This window comes from Ictalurus punctatus, chromosome 20, assembly GCF_001660625.3.
Source record: "Ictalurus punctatus breed USDA103 chromosome 20, Coco_2.0, whole genome shotgun sequence".
Classification (NCBI taxonomy): Eukaryota; Metazoa; Chordata; class Actinopteri; order Siluriformes; family Ictaluridae; genus Ictalurus; species Ictalurus punctatus.
Window position 1 is genome coordinate 15,722,727 of NC_030435.2, and position 20,752 is coordinate 15,743,478.

Here is a 20,752-nt window from a genome sequence, read left to right on the forward strand (position 1 = left end):
AGATATAGCTGACACCAAGGCCCAGTGGGGACAACCAGATAGGAAAAGAAAAACTCTTTCTGTCTAGTAATCAATTTTCACCACTCAGAGAATCCATGCTGTCAGATATCCCAGGTGGAAAAGAAGTGCTCTTAAAAGTATTAAAAATGTACTTGAAATCCAAGTAGTGTGTTTATGGTACATTTGTACATGTATTCCTAACATGTTTACTTGAAATGCATTAAAGTTGTATTCTCTTGCACCCATATTTCTAAAAAGGTGTGTTGGCACCATTTCTTTTTGTTTCTTTGTTGACTGAGGTGCGGACAGATGAAGCCCCTCACCATTTGTATATTTACATACCTTCCGCCTAGTCAAACAATAGTTAACCCATTGTCTCTGTTGTGTGTCAAGCATGATATATACTCTGCTATTCTTGGAATAAATGAGAGATCTTGCCATTTGAACTTTGTGTGTCTGTGTGTCATTTGTCAAACTCTCCCAAGCGCTTGATGTGGGAAGTGTGTAGCAAGGCGAGGGCACCGTGTATCTTGTGTATTTTCCCATTCTCTCTTCTTAAGAATCGTAACCCGGAGATTCTCTAGTTTCAAATCCTAACAGTGTTCTGGGGGCTCGTCCCGGGATATTGATTCACAAATCCTAACAAATAGGTTGCTTTATTGCTTCAAATAATAACAATTTTAGTGACTTTGTGATTGAACTCTGCTTACTGTAATAGGTGTTGTTGAGCCTCTTCTAACCGTGTGTTCAATGTAACATATACAGGCTATGCTGGATAGTGACAACAAACAAGAGGATGAAAACCTTTTGCAGAAGACATCTCCCCAGAACACTCATGTCAAGCTTGATGAGGATATAGTCAAAGCTTCGAAAGGTAACTGAATATGCATTAAAATGTAGATGGGAAACACATTTATTTAATCAGTCTGTAAAGGATTTTGCACAGTTTTTTGTGATTGTTGGGGGGGGGGGGGTTTGCTGCAGCTTTTTTCAAAATGTGCAATACATTTGGAAAATTGTGATTTTTTTTGCAGAAAACTACTTGAACTGGCTAAATTGCAATTGCAAGCAATTGTTCTGTATGGTCTTTCACAGTGATTTTTGTTGGTAAATGAGACCTTTCAGCTGTACTCATGCTCGACACAAATGAATTGAAGGGCTTTGGCTGAATGCACGTTGTGATGACGTCACATGAGGAAGTGGCTCATAGCAGGCTGGATGTGTGCTTCCTCTCCAGTGAAAATAAATATAAAGCCCCATCACGCCGCAGAAAACTCCCCTTTTTCCCAGAAGTGCATGAAGAGATATCACGCTTCTGTAGAAAACCTTACACTAGCCGGGTTTATAACCCCGCAACGTCTGATTACTCAGCCATCATGGGGAGTGAGCAGCATGGCTATGTAGCGATGCCAAAGGTGCAGGAGGCGCTTGCGAGCCACTTCTCTCCATCAACGGCAGGTAATTTAGGGAGGCCAACTTTACCTTAGAAGCCATGTAAAGCCACTTTGGCGTTGGTGGGCAAAGCCTATGCAGCAGCGGGTCTTGCTTGTGGGTCCCTGCATACAATGGCAGTGTTGCAGGCCTACCAAGCAGACCTGCTGAGTGAGCTAGATACTGGTGAGGGAATTGGGCCCGAGGCAGTGGCAGAGCTGCGTCGCGCCACAGATTTATTTCTCCGGGCGACCAAACAAACGGACTACCATATCGGCTGTTCAATGGGTAGCCTGGTTGTGGCGGAGAGGCACCTATGGCTGAACCTCTCAGGGATGGGGGACAAAGATAAGGTCTCCTTCCTGAACGCCCCTGTTAAACCTTCCGGCCTGTTTGGCGGCACAGTCAATGCCATCGCCGACAGGTTTCACGAGGCAAAACAGCAAACGGCGGCGTTCAGCCAGTTCCTTCCCCGTCATGTCGAGTTCGCACGGGCCTCCATGAGTGGAGCCCGGGTCAGTGCTGGTATGAGGGAGACGCAGAAGACGACTGTAGCGGCCCACCTCCCCCCGCAGAAAGCCAGGGGGACCGGCGGCCACAGCCACAGCCTGCTAAGAGGCCTGATCTAAGAATGATCATAAAAGCAAAGCAAGCAAGGAAGGAATGGTCCTGATGGGCCACGGAGGGATGTATCAGGGAACATAAGTCTGCTAGGGCAACTAGCCCCCAGTGCTACTGTAGAGCCTGCCCTGGCCAAGGCCATCCCACGTTTTCAGTCTTCTCTGGTCAGCGAGCTGTCACAGGACAACGGAAATCTGATGCTTTCCCTCCAACGAAATGTGGAAAAGCTAACATCACCGAAAGACCATTTGGCAGCATGGAAACTACTGCCAAATGTGTCCCCATGGGTTCTGTCTACCATAAAAAAGGGTTACCGGGTCCAGTTCAGTGCTCGACCACCCTCCCTATCGTTTGTGACGATAGATCTAAAAGATGCATATTTCCACATAGGAATATGGTCCAGTCACAGGAAGTTCCTGAGGTTTGCGTTTGGAGAAAACATATCAATTTCGGGTTCTTCCCTTTGGGCTAGCTTTATCCCCTCACACCTTCACAAAGTGCATGGATGCTGCTCTGGCTCCCTTGCGACTCCGGGGCATCCGTGTACTAAACTACCTGGATGACTAGTTAATTCTAGCCCGATCCAGGGAACAGGCGGTTCAACATCGAGATGTTGTTCTCGCCCACATGAGGAGCTTGGGGCTCAGGTTGAACCTCAAGAAAAGTATGCTTTCTCCAGTGCAGAGGACAAATTTTCTAGGGGTTATATGGGATTCTACTACGATGAGGGCATTTCTATCCCCAACACACGTTCAATCGATCCTATCAACTTTGAGCAAGATAAAGCTAGGTCTGGGCATCCCTTCCAGCCTTTACGAGAGGCTGTTGGGCCTTATGGCAGCAGCAGCCAACGTCATACCGTTGGGCCTATTGCACATGAGACCGTTTCAGTGGTGGCAGAAAAGTTAGGGGTTTCATCCGAGGATGAAACCTCTGAGAGTAATCAGTGTCACACGGCGATGCCTACATGCTCTGAGTATCTGGAGGTGCCTGCAGTTCCTAGCCTCGGGTCACACTCTAGGGGCGTCCCCTTACTGCAAGACGGTAATGACAGACGCGTCCCTCATGTGCTGGGGTGCAGTCTTAAATGGCTGTCCAGCTCACGGTCTTTGGAGTGGAGTGTCATATAAATTGCCTAGAGATGTGGGCCGTATTCCTAGCACTGAAGTTCTTTCTTCCTCAGTTGAGAGGTCACAATGTGCTAGTTGTGTCAGACAACACAGCGGTGGTCTCATATATCAACCACCAGGGAGGGTTACGTTCATGCCCCCTGTTCAGGCAGGCACAACTAATCCTTCTCTGGGCAAAGGGAAAGTTCTTTTCAGTGAGTGCAATGTACATTCCAGGCAGCCAGAATGTAGGGGCAGACATCCTGTCGAGGCAGGGGCTGAGGCCCGGGGGTTGGAGGTTCATCCACAAGTGGTGGAGTCCATATGGCAGAGGTTCGGACAAGCGGAAGTGGATGTGTTCGCCTCCGAGGAGACAACACACTGTCCGCTGTGGTTCACCCTCACTCCTCCTGCACCATTGGGGCTGGACGCCATGGTGCACATGTGGCCGAGGTCACGTCTATATGCCTTCCCGCTGATCGCTCTGCTCCCACAAGTTCTAGCGAGAGTTCGCCAACACCGTCTACATCTGCTGCTAGTAGCACCTTATTGGCCAGCTCAAATATGGTTCTCGGAGATAATGTTCCTGCTTGACGGCACTCCTTAGGAGATTCCCATCCACAGGGACCTACTGTCTCAAGCCGGAGGGCTGATTTATCACCTTCGGTCAGAACTAAGGAAACTGTGGGTCTGGCCCCTGTAGGGCAGCAGCTCATAGATTCTGGTCTCACAACTGAGGCTGAAGAGACCATGTTAAATGCTAGAGCACCATCCACAAGGAAATTGTATGTGCTCAAGTGGCGGCTTTTTGTCTTGTGGTGTGAGGAACGTCAGCTAGACCCAGTGAACTGCGCAATAGCTACAGTCCTGGAGTTCTAACAAGAATGTTTCTCAGCACGGTTGGCTCCTTCTACAATCAGGGTTATGTGGCCGCCATTTCGGCCAGCCACACCCCTGTTGATGGAGCCTCTGTGGGGCAACATCCTCTAACTTCGAGGTTCATGCATGGTGTTAGACGGCTGAGGCCCATCTGCAAGCCGCGAATACCTTCCTGGGATCTTTCTGTGGTCTTGGAAGGTCTGTCAGGGGCCCCATTTGAGCCCTTAGAGTCAGCCTCTGAGAAGCTTCTGAATCTAAAGGTAGCTCTTCTACTGGCCCTGACATCTCTCAAGCGAGTGGGAGATCTACAAGCTCTCTCGGTTGCCCCCTCCTGCCTTGACTTTGCCCCTGGACTAGCCAAGGCCTTCCTGTACCCTAGGCCGGATAATATTCCTAAAGTGCCTACATCGGCTCCATCACCCTATGGAGGCCTTCTGCCCTCCTCCGTTCCTCACACCGGAACAAGAGAGGATGCACCTGCTGTGTCCAGTAAGGGCTCTGTGTACTTACATCCACCGCTCCGGCCAGTGGCGTAAGTCGGAGCAGCTGCTGGTCTGCTTTGGTGGCGACAGTAAAGGTGCTGTGTCAAAGCAGTGCATCTCTAACTGGATAGTGGAAGCAATCTCTATGGCTTACGAGGCGGGCGGTCTCGCCACGCCTCTGGGCATAAGAGCTCATTCCACTAGGGCGGTCGCCTCCTCGAAGGCTTTGTCCAAATGAGTATCCTTGCAGGATGTGTGTGCGGCTGCAGGGTGGTCTACGCCACACACATTCATTCGTTATTACAGCCTGGATATTCATTCCAGGCTCGAGTGTCTTGCAGTGACCCTCGGGCTTGGGTATTTTTGAACAGGCGGTACCCTCGGTATGACGGAGTGGGTATTCCCGTTCCCATACTGTTATGCCAAATGCAACGTCGAAGTTCCCTTTGAAAGGGAACGTCGAGGTTATGCATGTAACCCTGTTCCCTGAGAAGGGAACGAGACGTTGCATTGCACTGTCATACCGGGGCAGGCCTGTGAATTACGTCTTCGCTTCAGATAATAGAGGCTGGCGGCGTGGTTCACAGGTGCCATATATATATATATATCATGCGACGCGCTTAATTGCCACATCACCTGATCATGGCAGGCCTATAAGTAGAGGCATGATTTTACACAGGCTTCAAATACCAGTCACGCGCGCAAGGCGCTCCCATACTGTTATGCTAAATGCAACGTCTCGTTCCCTTCTCAGGGAACAGGGTTACATGCATAACCCCGACATTTTCTGCAGTGTGAGGGAAATTTATTTTCACTGGGGTGAAAAAAAAACCTAAAATTCATCCAACCTTATTAATTACATCAAGCAGCTCTTTATATGCTTGAGAGCTACTCTCAGATTTTAGCACACCCTTCTGGCTCCTCGGATTCAGAGAGAAAATATTTATTTATTTATTTGTTTATTTAATTATTTATTATATTATTTATTTTATGTATTTATTTATTTTTGGCTTTCCATAGCATAAGGAGGAGTCGGTACACGAGCTCCAAAATCCGGCGTAGAGCCGGACCCGGAAGACAGAGAAAGAGATAGAGCAGTGCTCATCTCTGGTTCCACTTCCAGATCCATACGAGATCCCCAGGAACAGAGCCCAGATCCGCGAGGTTCTGAAATCCAAATCCTCTTGGCCGAGAAGAGAGCGAGTTGCGAGCGGAGCTACTTAAGTGTAAGGTGTTAACAAGCCCTCTCAAGGGCTGCCCTGGTGTGTTTCATCCCTAAACACTTAACACAGAAAGTGTGTCCCCTCCACCCCACCCCCACCTTCCCGTGATTAAATGGGAGCAAGGCGTAACACACTTCCTGAATTCTCTCTCTTTTTTTTTAAAGGGACCCGAAAAGTAAAGAGATTTCTTTCTCCTTTTTTTAAAAAAGATAGAGAGAAAATGAAGAGTCTTTTGGGGAGCGTTACACAAACGACTGACATGCAATCTTGCTGAAGATAATAAGGCTGACAGCGCGGTTCCCAGGTGTTGTTTTTATATCACGCGGCACGCTTAATTGCCACGTCACCTGATCATGGCAGGCCTATAAATAGGCTTGAGGTTACCCAAGCTTCAGATACTTGTCACGTGCAAGGGTGCTTGGGGGAACACAAGTTTCTCTTTTCACCCTTGTACCACCTAGGATACACAAGGAATTTGTTTTTGTAATGTACACAACAAGATATAGTACATTAAAGTCTTCTAGTTTTCAAAGTGTGTGTGTGTTTTAAAATATTTTTTTACTGATTTTTATTGTACTGAAAGGGCATTTTCCACTGTATATATAATACAGTAATAAGATATTGTTGTCATACTGAATGGTTTTATAAAACTATATAATTTAGTATTAGTTGCACTTATAGTGTACTGGTAATAAATTACTAATGAGCTGATTTGCTATTGAAAATGTTCTGGAAACACATTAATGTGAAGCTTAAAATATATTCCAACTGTACTTCAAGAATAGAATAAAGGTGTATTTTAAATGAAACTTAAATAAGTACAATTAAATTACACTAAAGGTACTTGAAGTGGTTCCATTTTAACACAGCTAAGTATATTAAAATACATTGCAATTAGCTTAAAATTGGTCTTAAACGTATCTAAGAGAACACTTAATGTACTTAAAGTTGTTCCCAAATAACACGTTTAATATGTACTTAGTTTAGTACTTCGATAGTATAGTATTTCGGGGGGGGGGGCACAACTTAAGTATATTTCTTTTTCACCTGGGATTGGGCCAGTCACATCAATTACATGTAAATGTCACCTGCGGGTGTATTTACAATATACTGTATATGTGCTTTGTTTGCAGTGTCAATAATGGCAGCTGGTACTAAAAATTGACCAGTTCTGTCATCTGGTGGATATACATAATATTGCACAAACATTCCAACATGCTGTATTATTAAGCCTTAAGTCTTTTTACTAATACTACATCCCCAGTGTCTGGAACCATCCATGGTTTGTTGGAGTTTGAGAGCTTTATACACTTGCAAAATGTGGGAGACAACACATTTTCCCCCCTCACTTGAAACACCAAATGAGCTTCATCAACTAATACTTAGCTCATTCCACCTCTGTTTTAGAAAGCCTGACAACAAGTGTCATCTCTGTATTTATTAACTGCAGCTTTAAAATACTTCCATGGTACTCTCATCTTAGAGTTACAAAGTGTAAATGGGAAACGGTGTTCAATTCACATAGGACTTGAGACCAGATGGAAGCCATCAAATCAGAGTTAAAAAGCCTGAGAGAGCTCCACTCTGACTATCAGCCCGGCTTATGGTGTCACTGTGGAATAAAGACTTAATCTTGTTGTAGTTCATTTTAGTGGTGTACAGAAATGTGCTATTTCATTTCAGTGTGCTACATTCAGTTCACTGCATGTAATACATTTTTGAATGAAGTACTGTACATGACACATATTTTGAAAATTGCACATATTGTCTCTCTCTCGCCCTTCTTTCTTTTCATCCAAAATTTTTGTATTTTAATGAATTCACAGTGAAGGATCCATTAAAATGAATCAGAGGGAGATTAAGTTTTTTATTCTGAGCAAGTCTACTAGGTCTCAGACTTCCTTATAATAATGGATTCACCCCATAATACTAGAGAATTAAAGAACAGTGATGATACTACTACTATGATATTACTATGACCACTATTACTACTACTACTAATAATAATAATAATAATAATAATAATAATAATAATAATAATAAAAATAATATAATGCTCTCTGTTTAGAGTCACTGCTCCATCCTATTGAGAGGAATGAATGAAGACCCACGACAGACCCAGGCCCTTCTGGAGAGATTATATCTCCCATTTAGCTTGGGAATCTGTGAATCCCACAGAAAGAGCTGATATCTGCTCTCAGCTGACAACCTTTTGTCCCCACAACCACCACCAGGAAAATTGGAAGGAAAATAATGTTTTATTATTATTATTATTATTATTATTATTATTATTATTATTAGTAGTAGTAGTAGTAGTAGTAGTAGTAGTAGTAGTGTTGCTGTTGTTGTGTGTTTCTAAATAACAAATACAACTGATGGATAATGTGGATATTGTTCATGTTTTTCCAAACTTTAGCTAGTAGGTGGCAGTGCTACATTACCCACTTCTCTGGCATATATAGGCACTTAAACTCTTTGCTGACTAATAGTAAAATAATAATAATAATAATAATAATAATAATAATAATAATAATAATAATAATAATAATAATAATAAATAAATAAATAGATAAATAGATAAATAAATAAATAAAAATGCTTAATTGATTAATTAATTAATTAATTAACTGTCATAGATCAAGCTGATATGGCATTTTTAATGTGTAGTATTGGAAGATTACATTTATAAGCCCTAATATATGCAGTAATTCATCTTCCATAAACAACTTTGTAATGAATGTTAAACTTAAATGTAATTTCTACAAACTGTTAGTCTTACACAGAAATAATCTTTAAAAATATATAATGGAAAATAGCTGTCACATTGCCACAGCTTCAAAAGTTTTATATCACAAAACAAAACATTAATTTGATCTTTGCAAAACTATATGAAATATAGTTGAATGTGTGCACATACACACTGTATGTGCTGAACACCCAAACTCACACCGCAACATGTGTGAGAAAGACAGACTGATCTTTCAAATAAACCGTATGAAAGGGCAAGAATGTGTGTGGTGAGGGTGGCCTCAGCAAGGGGTTAAAAACAGAACACACACACACACACACACACACACACACACACACAATGTCCACACTTAAGGATGACACAGCCTAGTGGCCATGCACCTGTATATGCTGAGAAATCATAAATGTCAAAAAGATGTTAAAATGCATCATCCATTACCACCACCAGCTTTACATTCATTCCAGCAACATGTACACATGCAGCCACACACAAACTGACACATGAACTCACAAACATTTACTAGACCACACACGCACGTCTACACTTGCACACAAATATACACTCTCTCTGGTACTTGTGGATTCTAAAAGAAACAATATGACTACCCTCATAAAGATATATGTTCCCTGCATTTTCAACACGTACACAAAGACACACACACATGGGCATACATGTGCACACACATGGGGTAAAAAGGGTTTTGCCTGTCAGTTGCTATAAGAGAGGAGGTCACACACACACACACACACACACACACACACACAGAGTGTCAAGCTAAGTCACATCCAAGTATTTGCAACCTTGTGTTAAAAAACAAGGAAGCTACAATTCTAAATTAGTATTGTACATATGACAGGGTAAATATTATTGTGTAATAAAATATGACTCAATATATGGTATGTACATTTACTTTATATTCTGGGCGATGCAACATGGGTTTTCCCCACCAGGGAAGAAGAACGTGTAGGTTTAGGGGCAGTTTTAGTGTGCATTTTCATGAAATGTGGATTTCTTAAAATATATTATTTTTAACTTAAAAAATAAATAACAACACACATAGCCCTCAACACGCACCCATTCTAGTAAAAAGACATATCCTGCTGACTCCAGTGCTTTGCATTAATCGTGTTAGATGTAAATGTCTAAGTTGGAGCTGTTAAACATTTTTTGTGGCCTCATACAATAGAGAACATCAGACAACATATGGCCTCGCCGGGTCACTTAACTAACAGGTGACACTTACCAGGGGTGAAATTTGGCACGACACTACTAAAGGCCAACTGTAAGTAATGAATGCCCAGCCACAAATAGCATGGAGAGTAATTCAGTCCTGTTATGGCCGCATCACACTGTGAAAAGTACATACAACATGCCACAAGTGGGGTTTATGTGAATGTTGAAAGCAATCTTCAGTGGTAACAAAAATACCGATATTGCCAGATATTGAAAGTGACATATAGTTGGCAGGGGAAAATGTGATGGTAATGAGTTAATACAATTGGTAAGGAGAATAGGTGCTAGCTATGAGAGATATATTACAAGACTTAATGATGACATAATGACTATTTGTATGCGCAGTCTCTTCAATAAAGTTTTTGGCTTTTGGCAAGCTGTTCAGAGTATTCACATGACAGTACCTGTTGGAAACACAATAATTGACACAAAGGGACTTAGGGCAAAAGGCACGGAACACCCAGGACAGGGTGCCAACCCATCAACAGGTACAATCACACACACACATTCACACACTACAGACAATTTGGAAATGCCAATCAGCCTACAACACATGTCTTTGCATGGGGGGGAATAAAACCCTTGAGGCACGGGGAGAACATGCAAACTCTGCACACACAGAGTGGAGGGCGGGAATTTAAGCACTAACCCTGAAGGTGCGAGGCGAACATGCCCAGCATGTTACAATTCCAGTGTTCCAGTTTTGGTATTAAAATAATATTAAAATACAACTTATACTAGTTAGTATTAGTACATAGGTAGTAGGTTCATAGTGCTAGATGACACCAATATAATTCTTTCATGACAACAGACATAAACCTCCATAAAGAACTATAAACGCTATTTCAGTATAATTACTTATAATTGTTTGAAGTAAGCAAAATTATCTGCCAATAGAATAAAACAATTTCAAGCTTAAAATGAGTAAAAATACATAGAAATAGGCTTAATAATATTCTGTATCTAAAAGCAATCAAATAAAGAGAAAGTTTTGTTGAATTTGCCTACATTCAAGATACCATTTTTTATGTCAAGTTGACATAGCACCAAGTCAAGTGATGACATTTTGGTTGACACAATTGTGTTATGAGACTTTCTAGACTTAAATTACATTACCACAAGAGATGTCAATTGGGATAAGCCTTTATAAAAGTCTGGGTAGGTTTTCATCAGTTGAAAACTGTTTATGTAGGTGTCATGTAGCTAGAACTCTAAAATAAAGTTATATATTTTAATATCATTTTGATACCATAGCTGGAGTACTGGTAATGTCTTGCCACCCAGTTATATCATCAATAACTGCATTATCCTGGTCAGGGTTACAGAACCTATCCCAGAAACACTGTGCATGCCAGTCCATCACAGTGCACATACTCACTGATTCACACCTGGGGGGCAATTTAGAGTCACTAATCAACCTAATGATATTCTTTGGGAGGTGGGAGGAAACTAAAGAACCCAGATGAAAACCACACTGACATGGGGTGAACATGCACAGAAACTCTACACAGACCCAAGCTCAGGATCGAATCAGGGACCCTGAAGGTGTGAGGTGGTAGTGCTGTAACTCCATGATGTCTAAGCTGTACTTATTTAATTAACTCTTTATCACAGAAACATTTAAAAAACACTATTTTATAACATTTACATCATGTTCTAATAATAAACATAAATTGAACAGTACTATCCACAAATTGTTGGCAACAATGAAAGAAGTAAGGGTCTCCCACATCCTAAATCCCAATTTAGCACCTTGGAAAGTTTTGTTTCTACAATCATATCTGAAACATATATTTCCACACAAAAACTGTGGTTAAATCCATTACTACCATTATGCAACTGTCTTCTCACAATGGATGGCCATTGACACAATCAACTTTGTTGTTTTATTACTTCAAAAACTGGCCCTCAAACACACTGTAAAATGAATGTGTTTGCATTTGTCATTCCTGGGCTATATCAAAAAGCATGCAGTTGCCTCAATAACTCCTTTCACATACACAGGCCAAGTTGGGAATATTTTGGCAAAATTAAAGTTCAGGTCTGGTATAAATTGGATAAGATATAATATTACGCCACAAATAGGTAAACAGTAAGACGCCCCTTGAAGCATGTTACAGTTAACCCTGAAAATTCTTTGTGTACAATGAAGCTGTGATAAGGATTTTATATAAAATCTCACAAAAAAGGTGAGGACCAATGCCCCATAAAATACTTTGTTTCAATCCTAAATAGAGTATTTTTTCAAATGAATGTATTTTTTCAGTGCTGTAGTGGCTGAGACTCCATGTTAATTTCTTATGTTTCAGTGTGTATTATTACAGTATATTCACAACATCACTGACGAGTATCACTAACTTGTTGAGTTCAATACACTTGACTGAGCATTATAACTTCAAGGGAGTGTGGGAAAACTTCAGCTAATATGCTTTAATTGCTCACAGGCTGGGTGGGGAAACAAGTGTCTGGCACATATGGGCAACAGTATGCCTTCTCCATAACAAAGACATAAAATAATGAGGAGCAGATTTGACCAAGCTTCATAAAAGTAACGAAAGTACGTACCAGAAGCAACAGTATGTGCTGATTGATATTTTTGACACTTTCTCATAAATTTCTATTGGATTGAAGATATATATTTGCCTAGACATGTAGCCAGTTTTGTAGACATGTAATTTAGGTATATAAAAAATAGTGACGCATCATACACATAATAAATGTTTGAGAATGAGGATATTTTTTTCTACAGAATCATGCTTATTTTACTGTATGCATATCCCCAGTTTAAGTTGTTTGCCCAATATCACAACAAATACCACTAACAGCAACAATTTCTCTGAGAATAAGTATTGAGATGACAGAGATTCAACCCATTACCCTAATGACTCATAGTCAAGGTCAACAACCACTGGTCTGATTCCACCCATATTTAAGATAATACCTCATGCCTCATGGACTCTTGGTTAGAAACAGAAGTCATGGAAATTGAAGGAGCTGATTAGTCTAGGACATACTTGAAGCAGTGGTAAAAGACATGGGAGCTCATTTGAATTCAGCTGAACATCATTATCTTTGGCTCTTGTGCTGACTTCCAGTATTACATTATTATCACAACCTTCCCCACATTCTCTTCTTCCATTTTCTCACTGACACTCACCAGCCAGGACAAAATGCTTTAAGAGCAATAGTTAATCTAAATCTAGAGCTGAATGTCAGTTACACAGGATCAGACTACTATTAAAATGCTGACTGGTCAGCACAGAAGACCCTTAGCATGAATCTTAAATGAAGAAACTGAGAGAGTAAGATAACTAGAAGACAAGGTGTGAGATTCTCTATGTGCACGGCAAGTTGCCAAGTCATTAAATCCCTGTGTATATGTTTGTGTGTCCTGGAATTTCAAAACTATGAACCACAAAATCTGTGGCATTACCAGTCATGTCTGGCCTTCTATCATTAAATACTCTGTCTAATGGTAGCTATTCAACGCTAAAAATGATCCCAGCTCTAACACAGATACCAACTGGACACCAGGATGTTAATGCTAATAGATTTCACAGTGTGTTAGGTTGAGGTTCTATGGAATAGCTGAGAGCAGTAACCGAGGACGAATATGTGAAAAGAGCAGGAGGACTCACACTTACAAGATCAGACAAGCATCTAATTCACAGCATGAGCGTCAGACTGGATTAAGAACAGTGTTATAATCTTCACCCAATAATATCACATTTCAGAGCACCCTTTGACAACACATCTTTCATTTACTCACCATATAAACTATCCTTGTCTCTCTTACATTTTTCTTTTCTAGAACTGTGCTACTCTGTCAGTACAATACTACAGTTTTTTTTTATTATTATTATTTCATTTCTCTCTGTTCATCAGTAACAGCTGGTTGGCTAGACAGGTGAATTCAAAATGGTTTCACACCCACATCTAAATTTTCAGCTAGTGAAACCACTTCTGGGGTTGGGGTTTCTTCCGGGTACTCCTGTTTCCTCCCATCGTCCAAATACATGCACGGTAGGCTGATTGATATTTTCAAATTGTCTGTAGTGTACTACAGACTGTTGGAACCCTATACAGGGTGCCCCCTGCCTTGTGCCCCGAGTCCCCTGGCATAGGACCCAGGCTCCCCGCGACCTTGTGTAGGATAAGCGGTAAAGAAAATGGGCAGATGGATAAAACTCCTTTCACACTAAACAACTGTTAAGATTTCAAAGTTAGTATGCAACAACAACATACCCAGATGCTGAACCTCCCACCTTATCATTTTGGCCTAGTCAGTATCAGCCAAAGAATACAAACAAATTCAAAATCTTCTCAGCTTGACTCTCCCAAACTTAACCTTTCTCTTTCTCATTTAATTCAGTCCTCCTTTTTTTCTTGCTTGTCAATAATCTTATGATTTTTTTTTTACTTCTGGCAAAAGCTACATACATCTTTATATTCTTGGGCTTTGAGCTGATCATCAGCTAACATCATGATCATCATGATCTTTAGGAATAAGGTATGAGTTGAACTTTGATCTGAGACTCATACAAGTATAAAGGAGAGAGCAATGAGGCATTAAAATGAATAGTTATATCATTTACAGTAATCTGATATGTCTAAAAAGGTACTACAGGATTTCAGAATCATAAAAAAAAAAGATATGAGAAAAATCACACTACTTTTTCTCATAAGATTGTTTAAAGGTAATTTTGGGTATTGATGCATATGATTTTAAAGTTTTAAAAATAATTGAGCTGTGACTCCAGAACATGGCAGTGCAGAGGTGGACTGTATGAATTTGTAGGTCATGCAGTGTGAAGGGAACATTGTTGACGGATCAGCACTTATAAAGCAGTGATCTGAGTATAGAAGGCATCTTCAGAGCAGGCCTACATTCTGGAACTGGGCCTAAGATGCTTGATCACACAGAGACTCCCTGCTCACTGCCAGTTCCTGTCTTTCTGATCTTCCCAGAGGGAGTGCTCCAGAAAACCAATCCAGCCCATCTATCCTGGCCTACTCTCTCTTTGTCTCACTCTGGTTTATTTATTTAATCTCCAAACTATTGTTTGGTGATTTTACAAGTCACCATACCTCAGATTGTGTATATATCTCTCTCCTCTCAGCTTCTCTTCCAGTTGGAGTCCAATATGTAGCTGCAAATGGATATTTAGATGTATCTGTGTTACTGCATGGCTCTGTGTAAAATAATAATGCATCACATCTGTTCCTTAGATAGATAGATGAGCAAGGAGAATGAAAGGACGTTGGAGGACAAAGGAAATAAGGCAATAAATAGTAAGTCAAGAAACTGAACAAATAAACACTGCTTTTAATGCAGGACACATGATTGGCTATTTCCAAAGTTTAATTTTCAGTATGTCAAGTTGATGGCAAAACTCAGTGAGCAGATTTTGTACATGTCCATGCCATAAAGGTAATTATGTATGAAGCAAACCTCATAAACAACAATATCATAAAGACTGTACATTATTTTGAATGAACAATGGTAATGTGTATAGATTTCATTTGACTATACTGAAAAAAGAGTAAGCTAAAGAAAGAGCAGATTATTTTTTGGATTTTTGTAGAACCAATGCCACAGCACCACCAATCATCATAAAAAATACACAGAATGCACTTGTGAGCAGTGAAACAGAAAAGCATTCACCCTATAGTCTGAAGATGGTGAGTTTCAATCCTGATGGTGATGCAGTCATCCATGACCAGAATCTAAGAAAGCAAATTTGGCTGTGCTTTCTGGGTGGGAGGGGTGGTAAAGTCTTTCTCTCCCCCCTGTCAGTCACAGACACACTAGACAATCATAGCCATCTGTGAGCACATGAATGTGGAAGGGGCAAATTGCACTGTTATCCGAGTGTTACACTGCCCTGTGATGCAGCATTAGCAGAAGTGTGAATAGATATTTTTGTCTACCGTCACATGCTCAGAGGAAGCACGTGTTAGCCTTCACCCTCCCTGTGTTGGTAGCTGTTGTAACCTTTTGTAAGCCCTAACTGGTGGTTGACAATTGGCCAAGACTAAATTAGGGAGAAAATGAGGGGAATATAAAATAATGAGGGGAAAATAAATACATAGAATCTTATGAATAACTGAGGCTGGGGCTGATGTATTTCTTGCCCAGAATGTGTGAATTTATTCAGGCTATCATTGACAGTCATGTCCCCCAAGATTTAATCTATATTTCTGAAACATCTCTAACATATCAGCAGTGATAGAGAAGATAGAATTTAAATCTTGTCATGGGTTTAATAAATGTGAACAAGATGGATTATTTGGTCCATCATCTTGTTTTCCTAAAATGCCTTTGAAACTAAAAGTAGATAGACTAAGTGTCATGCCACAGCAAACCAGCAACTCCCAGAATGCACCATGAACTACATACATGGCTGACGACAACTACATTTCCCAAACACACACATGGATACATTCACTTTCCCTGGAGTTCTAATCACACACACCTGTTTCCAAACTCACACTCATGCCACAGTATATTAGAGAATGTTTGAACACAATGTCTTTGTTAAGTATATGCTCAGTTGCTTAATGTCTCTGTCTATACCAAGCCTTGATATCATGTTTGTTTATCCTTGTTTTGACTTTCTTCTCATTACTGAGCTTGTCTTTCTGCTTAGCCTTGTTTAGACTGCTTGCCTGATCACTTGACCTCTGCCTGTCTATGTTTTTGCCACATCCTTTGGACTTGTTGTTCCAGTTCGTGACAGAATAATTTGCTGTAACATGGAAGCAGCAGGTACTCCGGAATGGCAACAAGCCATCTGCCCATGGATGGCTCATAGGAGAACACCACCAACAGCTTGCTTATCTGACGGAGCACTTCACTCGTCTTTCCCAGAAACCACTGGTCACCATGCTGACTCACACCCCATTTCCTCTGATACAAGCGCTGGAGAAGTATGCAGGTGATCCAGCGAGATACAAGTGTTTTCTCCTGCAATGCTCCTTGTTCTTTGCCAGCTATGCAGGCATGCAAGAAGCCAGCAAGATAACCTACTTCATGGAACTCTTAACCGGCGAGGCTCTCACCTGGGCAACAGCGGTGTGGGAGTGAGGCGGCAAGCCCACCTCCTCGTACAAACAGTTTACGGGGTTATTCTAACGTGTCTTCGATCTCACTTCTGATGGCACCGAAATGGGAGAGGAGCTCCTGACCATATCCCAGGGCTCACGACGTGTAGCAGAATATGCTCATGAGTTCCGGACCATTTCCGCAAGGAGTGAGTGGAATGAACCAGCACTGAAAACCGTTTTGCAACGGACTTAACCCGGAAGTGGTAATGAAACTAGCCTGCCATGACTCTCGATTCACCCTCGACTCGCTCATCGACCTGGCCATTCATCTTGATCGCTTGCTTCAAAGCCGCCATCCAGCCCATAGCGAGGGAGCTCTCACAGCACCATATATCACCGCAGAGACCATGCAACAGGGGCATTTGCGGCACAATGAAGAGGAGAGAGAGACACCATTGAAAGTTTCTCTGCTTTTACAGTTGACAAGACCCCCATCTCATCCAGCAGTGCCCTATCATGTCTCGTCGGGACACTGGGGAGAGCGAGGGCTCCAAAACCCACTCCCAAAGGGTGAGTCCATCCCAGTTAGTCTATCCTCAAGCCTTTGTTTTACCAGTCATAGTACAATGCTCATGGATAACATCTGTCCACACAGCATTAATCAATTCCGGAATGGCAGGAAACTTCATCGACCACGATACAGTGAACCAGCTCAACGTCCCTGTCCGACCCTTACTCCAACCATGCAGAATCCAAGCAATTGATGGATTGGAGTGCCAATCGGAGGATGATGAATCTCACACCATGGGGGATGGTGTACCTGCTATCCGTAGCTGAGCATAAAGCCATGGAAGAATACATTCAGGAGGCACTTCAACAAGGACACATCAGACACTCCACATCGCCTGCCTCAGCTGGTGGTGGACTCAGACCATGCATAGATTACCGAGGTCTCAACCAGGTTTCAGTCAAGTTTCAGTCAAGCAGCAGTATGTCTCGTCTTCAACCAGCCCCAAAGGACCCGTGTCAACCCCTCTTCATCTCCCTCCACTGGCTTCCTGAAGCTGCCCATATCAAATTTAAGGCCTTGATGCTCACATACAAGACCTTCTCTGGAACAGCATCGCCCTACCTCACCACTCTCCTGAAGGCTTACGTTCGCTCACACAATCAGCGATCGATTAATGACCGACACTTAGTAGTGCCTACTCAGCGTGGCTTAAGGTCCCTTTCCAGAAACTTCACACTAACTGTCCCTCAGTGGTGGAATGAACTTCCAACCTCGATCTGGACAGCAAAATCTGTCACTATCTTCAAAAAACAGCTAAAGAAACACCTCTTCCGTGACCACCTAACTAAGCCCTAAAACACTAACCCCACATGATCCTATTTAAAGAACAAAAAAAAAGAAAAAAAAAACTACTCTGCCACTTACACCACTACTCTGTGCACTTTGCTTTTCTAGAACTCAATTAAAAGATCTTGTATGGTAGCTCTACTTGTATTGTTCTCCGCTTGATATATCGCTTTGCTTATATTTCCTCATTTGTAAGTTGCTTTGGATAAAAGAGTCTGCTAAATGAATAAACGTAAATGTAAATGTAAAGTACCAAGATCCCTTATCATTGGTTCCTGCAGCCCGGGAACAGCTCAGAACAGCTAAAGTATTCACCAAGCTCAATCTTCGCAGTGCATATAACCCAATCCGCATCTCAAAGGGGGATGAATACTTAGTCATGCCATATGAGCTCCCTAGCACCCTCTCAGTGTTCCAGTGCCTAATCAGCGATGTCCTGTGGGACATGCTGGTGAGGAGTGTCATCACGTGTATTGACAACATACTGGTCTATTCCAGTTCTCTTCAGGAACACATCCGCCTTGTATGCCAGGTGTTAAAAAGGCTTCTCTAGCATCAACTTTACATCAAAGCAGAGAAGTGTGAATTTCACCAACACACCATATCGTTTCTGGCTACATCATTAGCTCTGGGGGAGTTGCCATGGACCAAGACAAGGTGAAAGCTGTGCTGGATTGCCCATTCCTCACAGAGAGTTGCAACTATTCCTATGGTGCAGAGGATTAAGCACCATAGCGCACCCTTTGATGTCCATGCTGAAGGGAAAACCTAAGCGTCTTCCATGGAACCCAGGCACCGAAATAGCATTCGAACAACTCAAATGGGAATGCACCATAGCTCCTCTTCTCAAGCACTCAGATCCCACCAAACCCTTCATTGTGTAAGTAGATGCTTCAGTGACTGAAGTTGGCACTGTGTTGTCTCAGAGATTCAGGGACAAATCCAAGCTTCACCCTGTTGCCTTCTTCTCCAAGAAGTTGTCCTCAGCGGTAAGGAACTATGATGGTGGGAAACAGAAAACTCTTGTCAGTAAAATTAGCCCTGGAGGAATGGAGACACTGGTTAGAGGGGGCTACGCACCCATTCATCATCTTTACCAACCATAAGAACCTTGAGTATCTCTGCACTGCTAAACATTTGACACCTAGTCAAGCCTGCTGGTCCCTGTTTTTCTCACGCTTCCAGTTCATGTTGTCCTATCGACCAGGATCTAGGAATACTAAAAAAGATGCACTCTCCCGGGTGCATGGCCCAGAGGTTCAGGAAAACTCGGACGAGTTCATTATCCTACCAGCATGTATCCTCAACTCCATCGAGTAGGAGTTGGATCAGACCCTGGCATGAATCCCCAGCTCTCAGATCCCAGCTGCATGTCCTGCTGGTAAACAGTATGTACCCGAACAGCACCGACTGGAACTCATTACTTGGGCACACACAGTGGTTGCCACAGGCCACCCAGGTACACAGCACACATACCATCTAATACGTGAAAAGTACTGGTGGCCGAACATGCTGAAATGAGTGCATCAAGTGGTCTTGTCGTGTTCTACCTGTGCCCAGTCCAAGGCTCCTTGAACAGTGCCAGCAGACAAACTTGTTCCGCTGCCCATTTCAGAGCTTCCATGGTCACACATCTCCTCTGGGGATTTCCTCACTGACCTGCCTCAAGTCTCAGGGTAACACAACCATTTTGGTGGTTGTTGGCAGGTTCTTGACGTCACTATGCTAAATTCCACTAGCATCCCTTCCATCAGTCTTTACCACAGTAGAACTACTGTTCTAACACGTGTTCCAATACATTGGAATCACAGAGGAGATTGTCAGTGATCGAGGACCACAGTTCACATCACGAGCATGGTCAAGCTTCATGAGCAAGATGAACACCACTGTCAATCTAACCTCAGGATACCATCCGCAACCCAACTGCCAGGTGGAACGTGCCAACCAAGAGAGCAGGTGGTTCCTCCTGTTCCTGTTTTTCATACACCCTGTGCAGCTAACCCAGAGGACTGGTCCAGATTCATCCCTGGGCCGAATACACCCAGAACTCCCTATGTCACTCAGCTATATAACTCACCCTGTTCCAGTGTGTCTTACATTACTAGCCATGTTTACTATGTTTGGTGTTCAGAGGAAACACTACATGAACCCAGTAAAGCATTACAAACTTAAGCACTTATATATATATATATATATATATATATATATATATATATATATATATATATATATATATACAGTATCTCACAAAAGTGAGTACACCCCTCACATTTTTGTAACTTTTTGATTATATCTTTATATGTGACAACACTGAAGAAATGACACTTTGCTACAATGTAAAGTAGTGAGTGTACAGCTTGTATAACAGTGTAAATTTGCTGTCCCCTCAAAATAACTCAACACACAGCCATTAATGTCTAAACCGCTGTGTGTTGAGTTATTTTGAGGGGACAGCGAATTTACACTGTTACACAAGCTGTACACTCACTACCTTACATTGTAGCAAAGTGTCATTTTTTCAGTGTTGTCACATGAAAAGATATAATCAAATATTTTCAAAAATGTGAGGGGTGTATTCACTTTTGTGAGATACTGTGTGTGTGTATATATATATATATATA

General features: G+C 42.0%; 1 protein-coding gene across 9 annotated transcripts in view; it reads right to left on the bottom strand.

Annotated features, from left to right (window-relative positions):
• Nucleotides 1–20,752, bottom strand: part of gpc5c (glypican 5c) — a 143,225-nt gene that overhangs the window by 18,713 nt on the left and 103,760 nt on the right. Inside the window, exon 7 of one of the 9 annotated variants that reach the window (XM_053673547.1) lies at nucleotides 10,678–19,128. The exons of the other annotated variants lie outside the window; for them this stretch is intronic. Within the exon in view, the coding sequence (XP_053529522.1) occupies nucleotides 19,062–19,128 (67 nt within the window). The 3' untranslated portion in view covers nucleotides 10,678–19,061. Of the gene's footprint in view, nucleotides 1–10,677; nucleotides 19,129–20,752 lie in introns of those variants that run through there. 9 annotated transcript variants of the gene reach the window in all.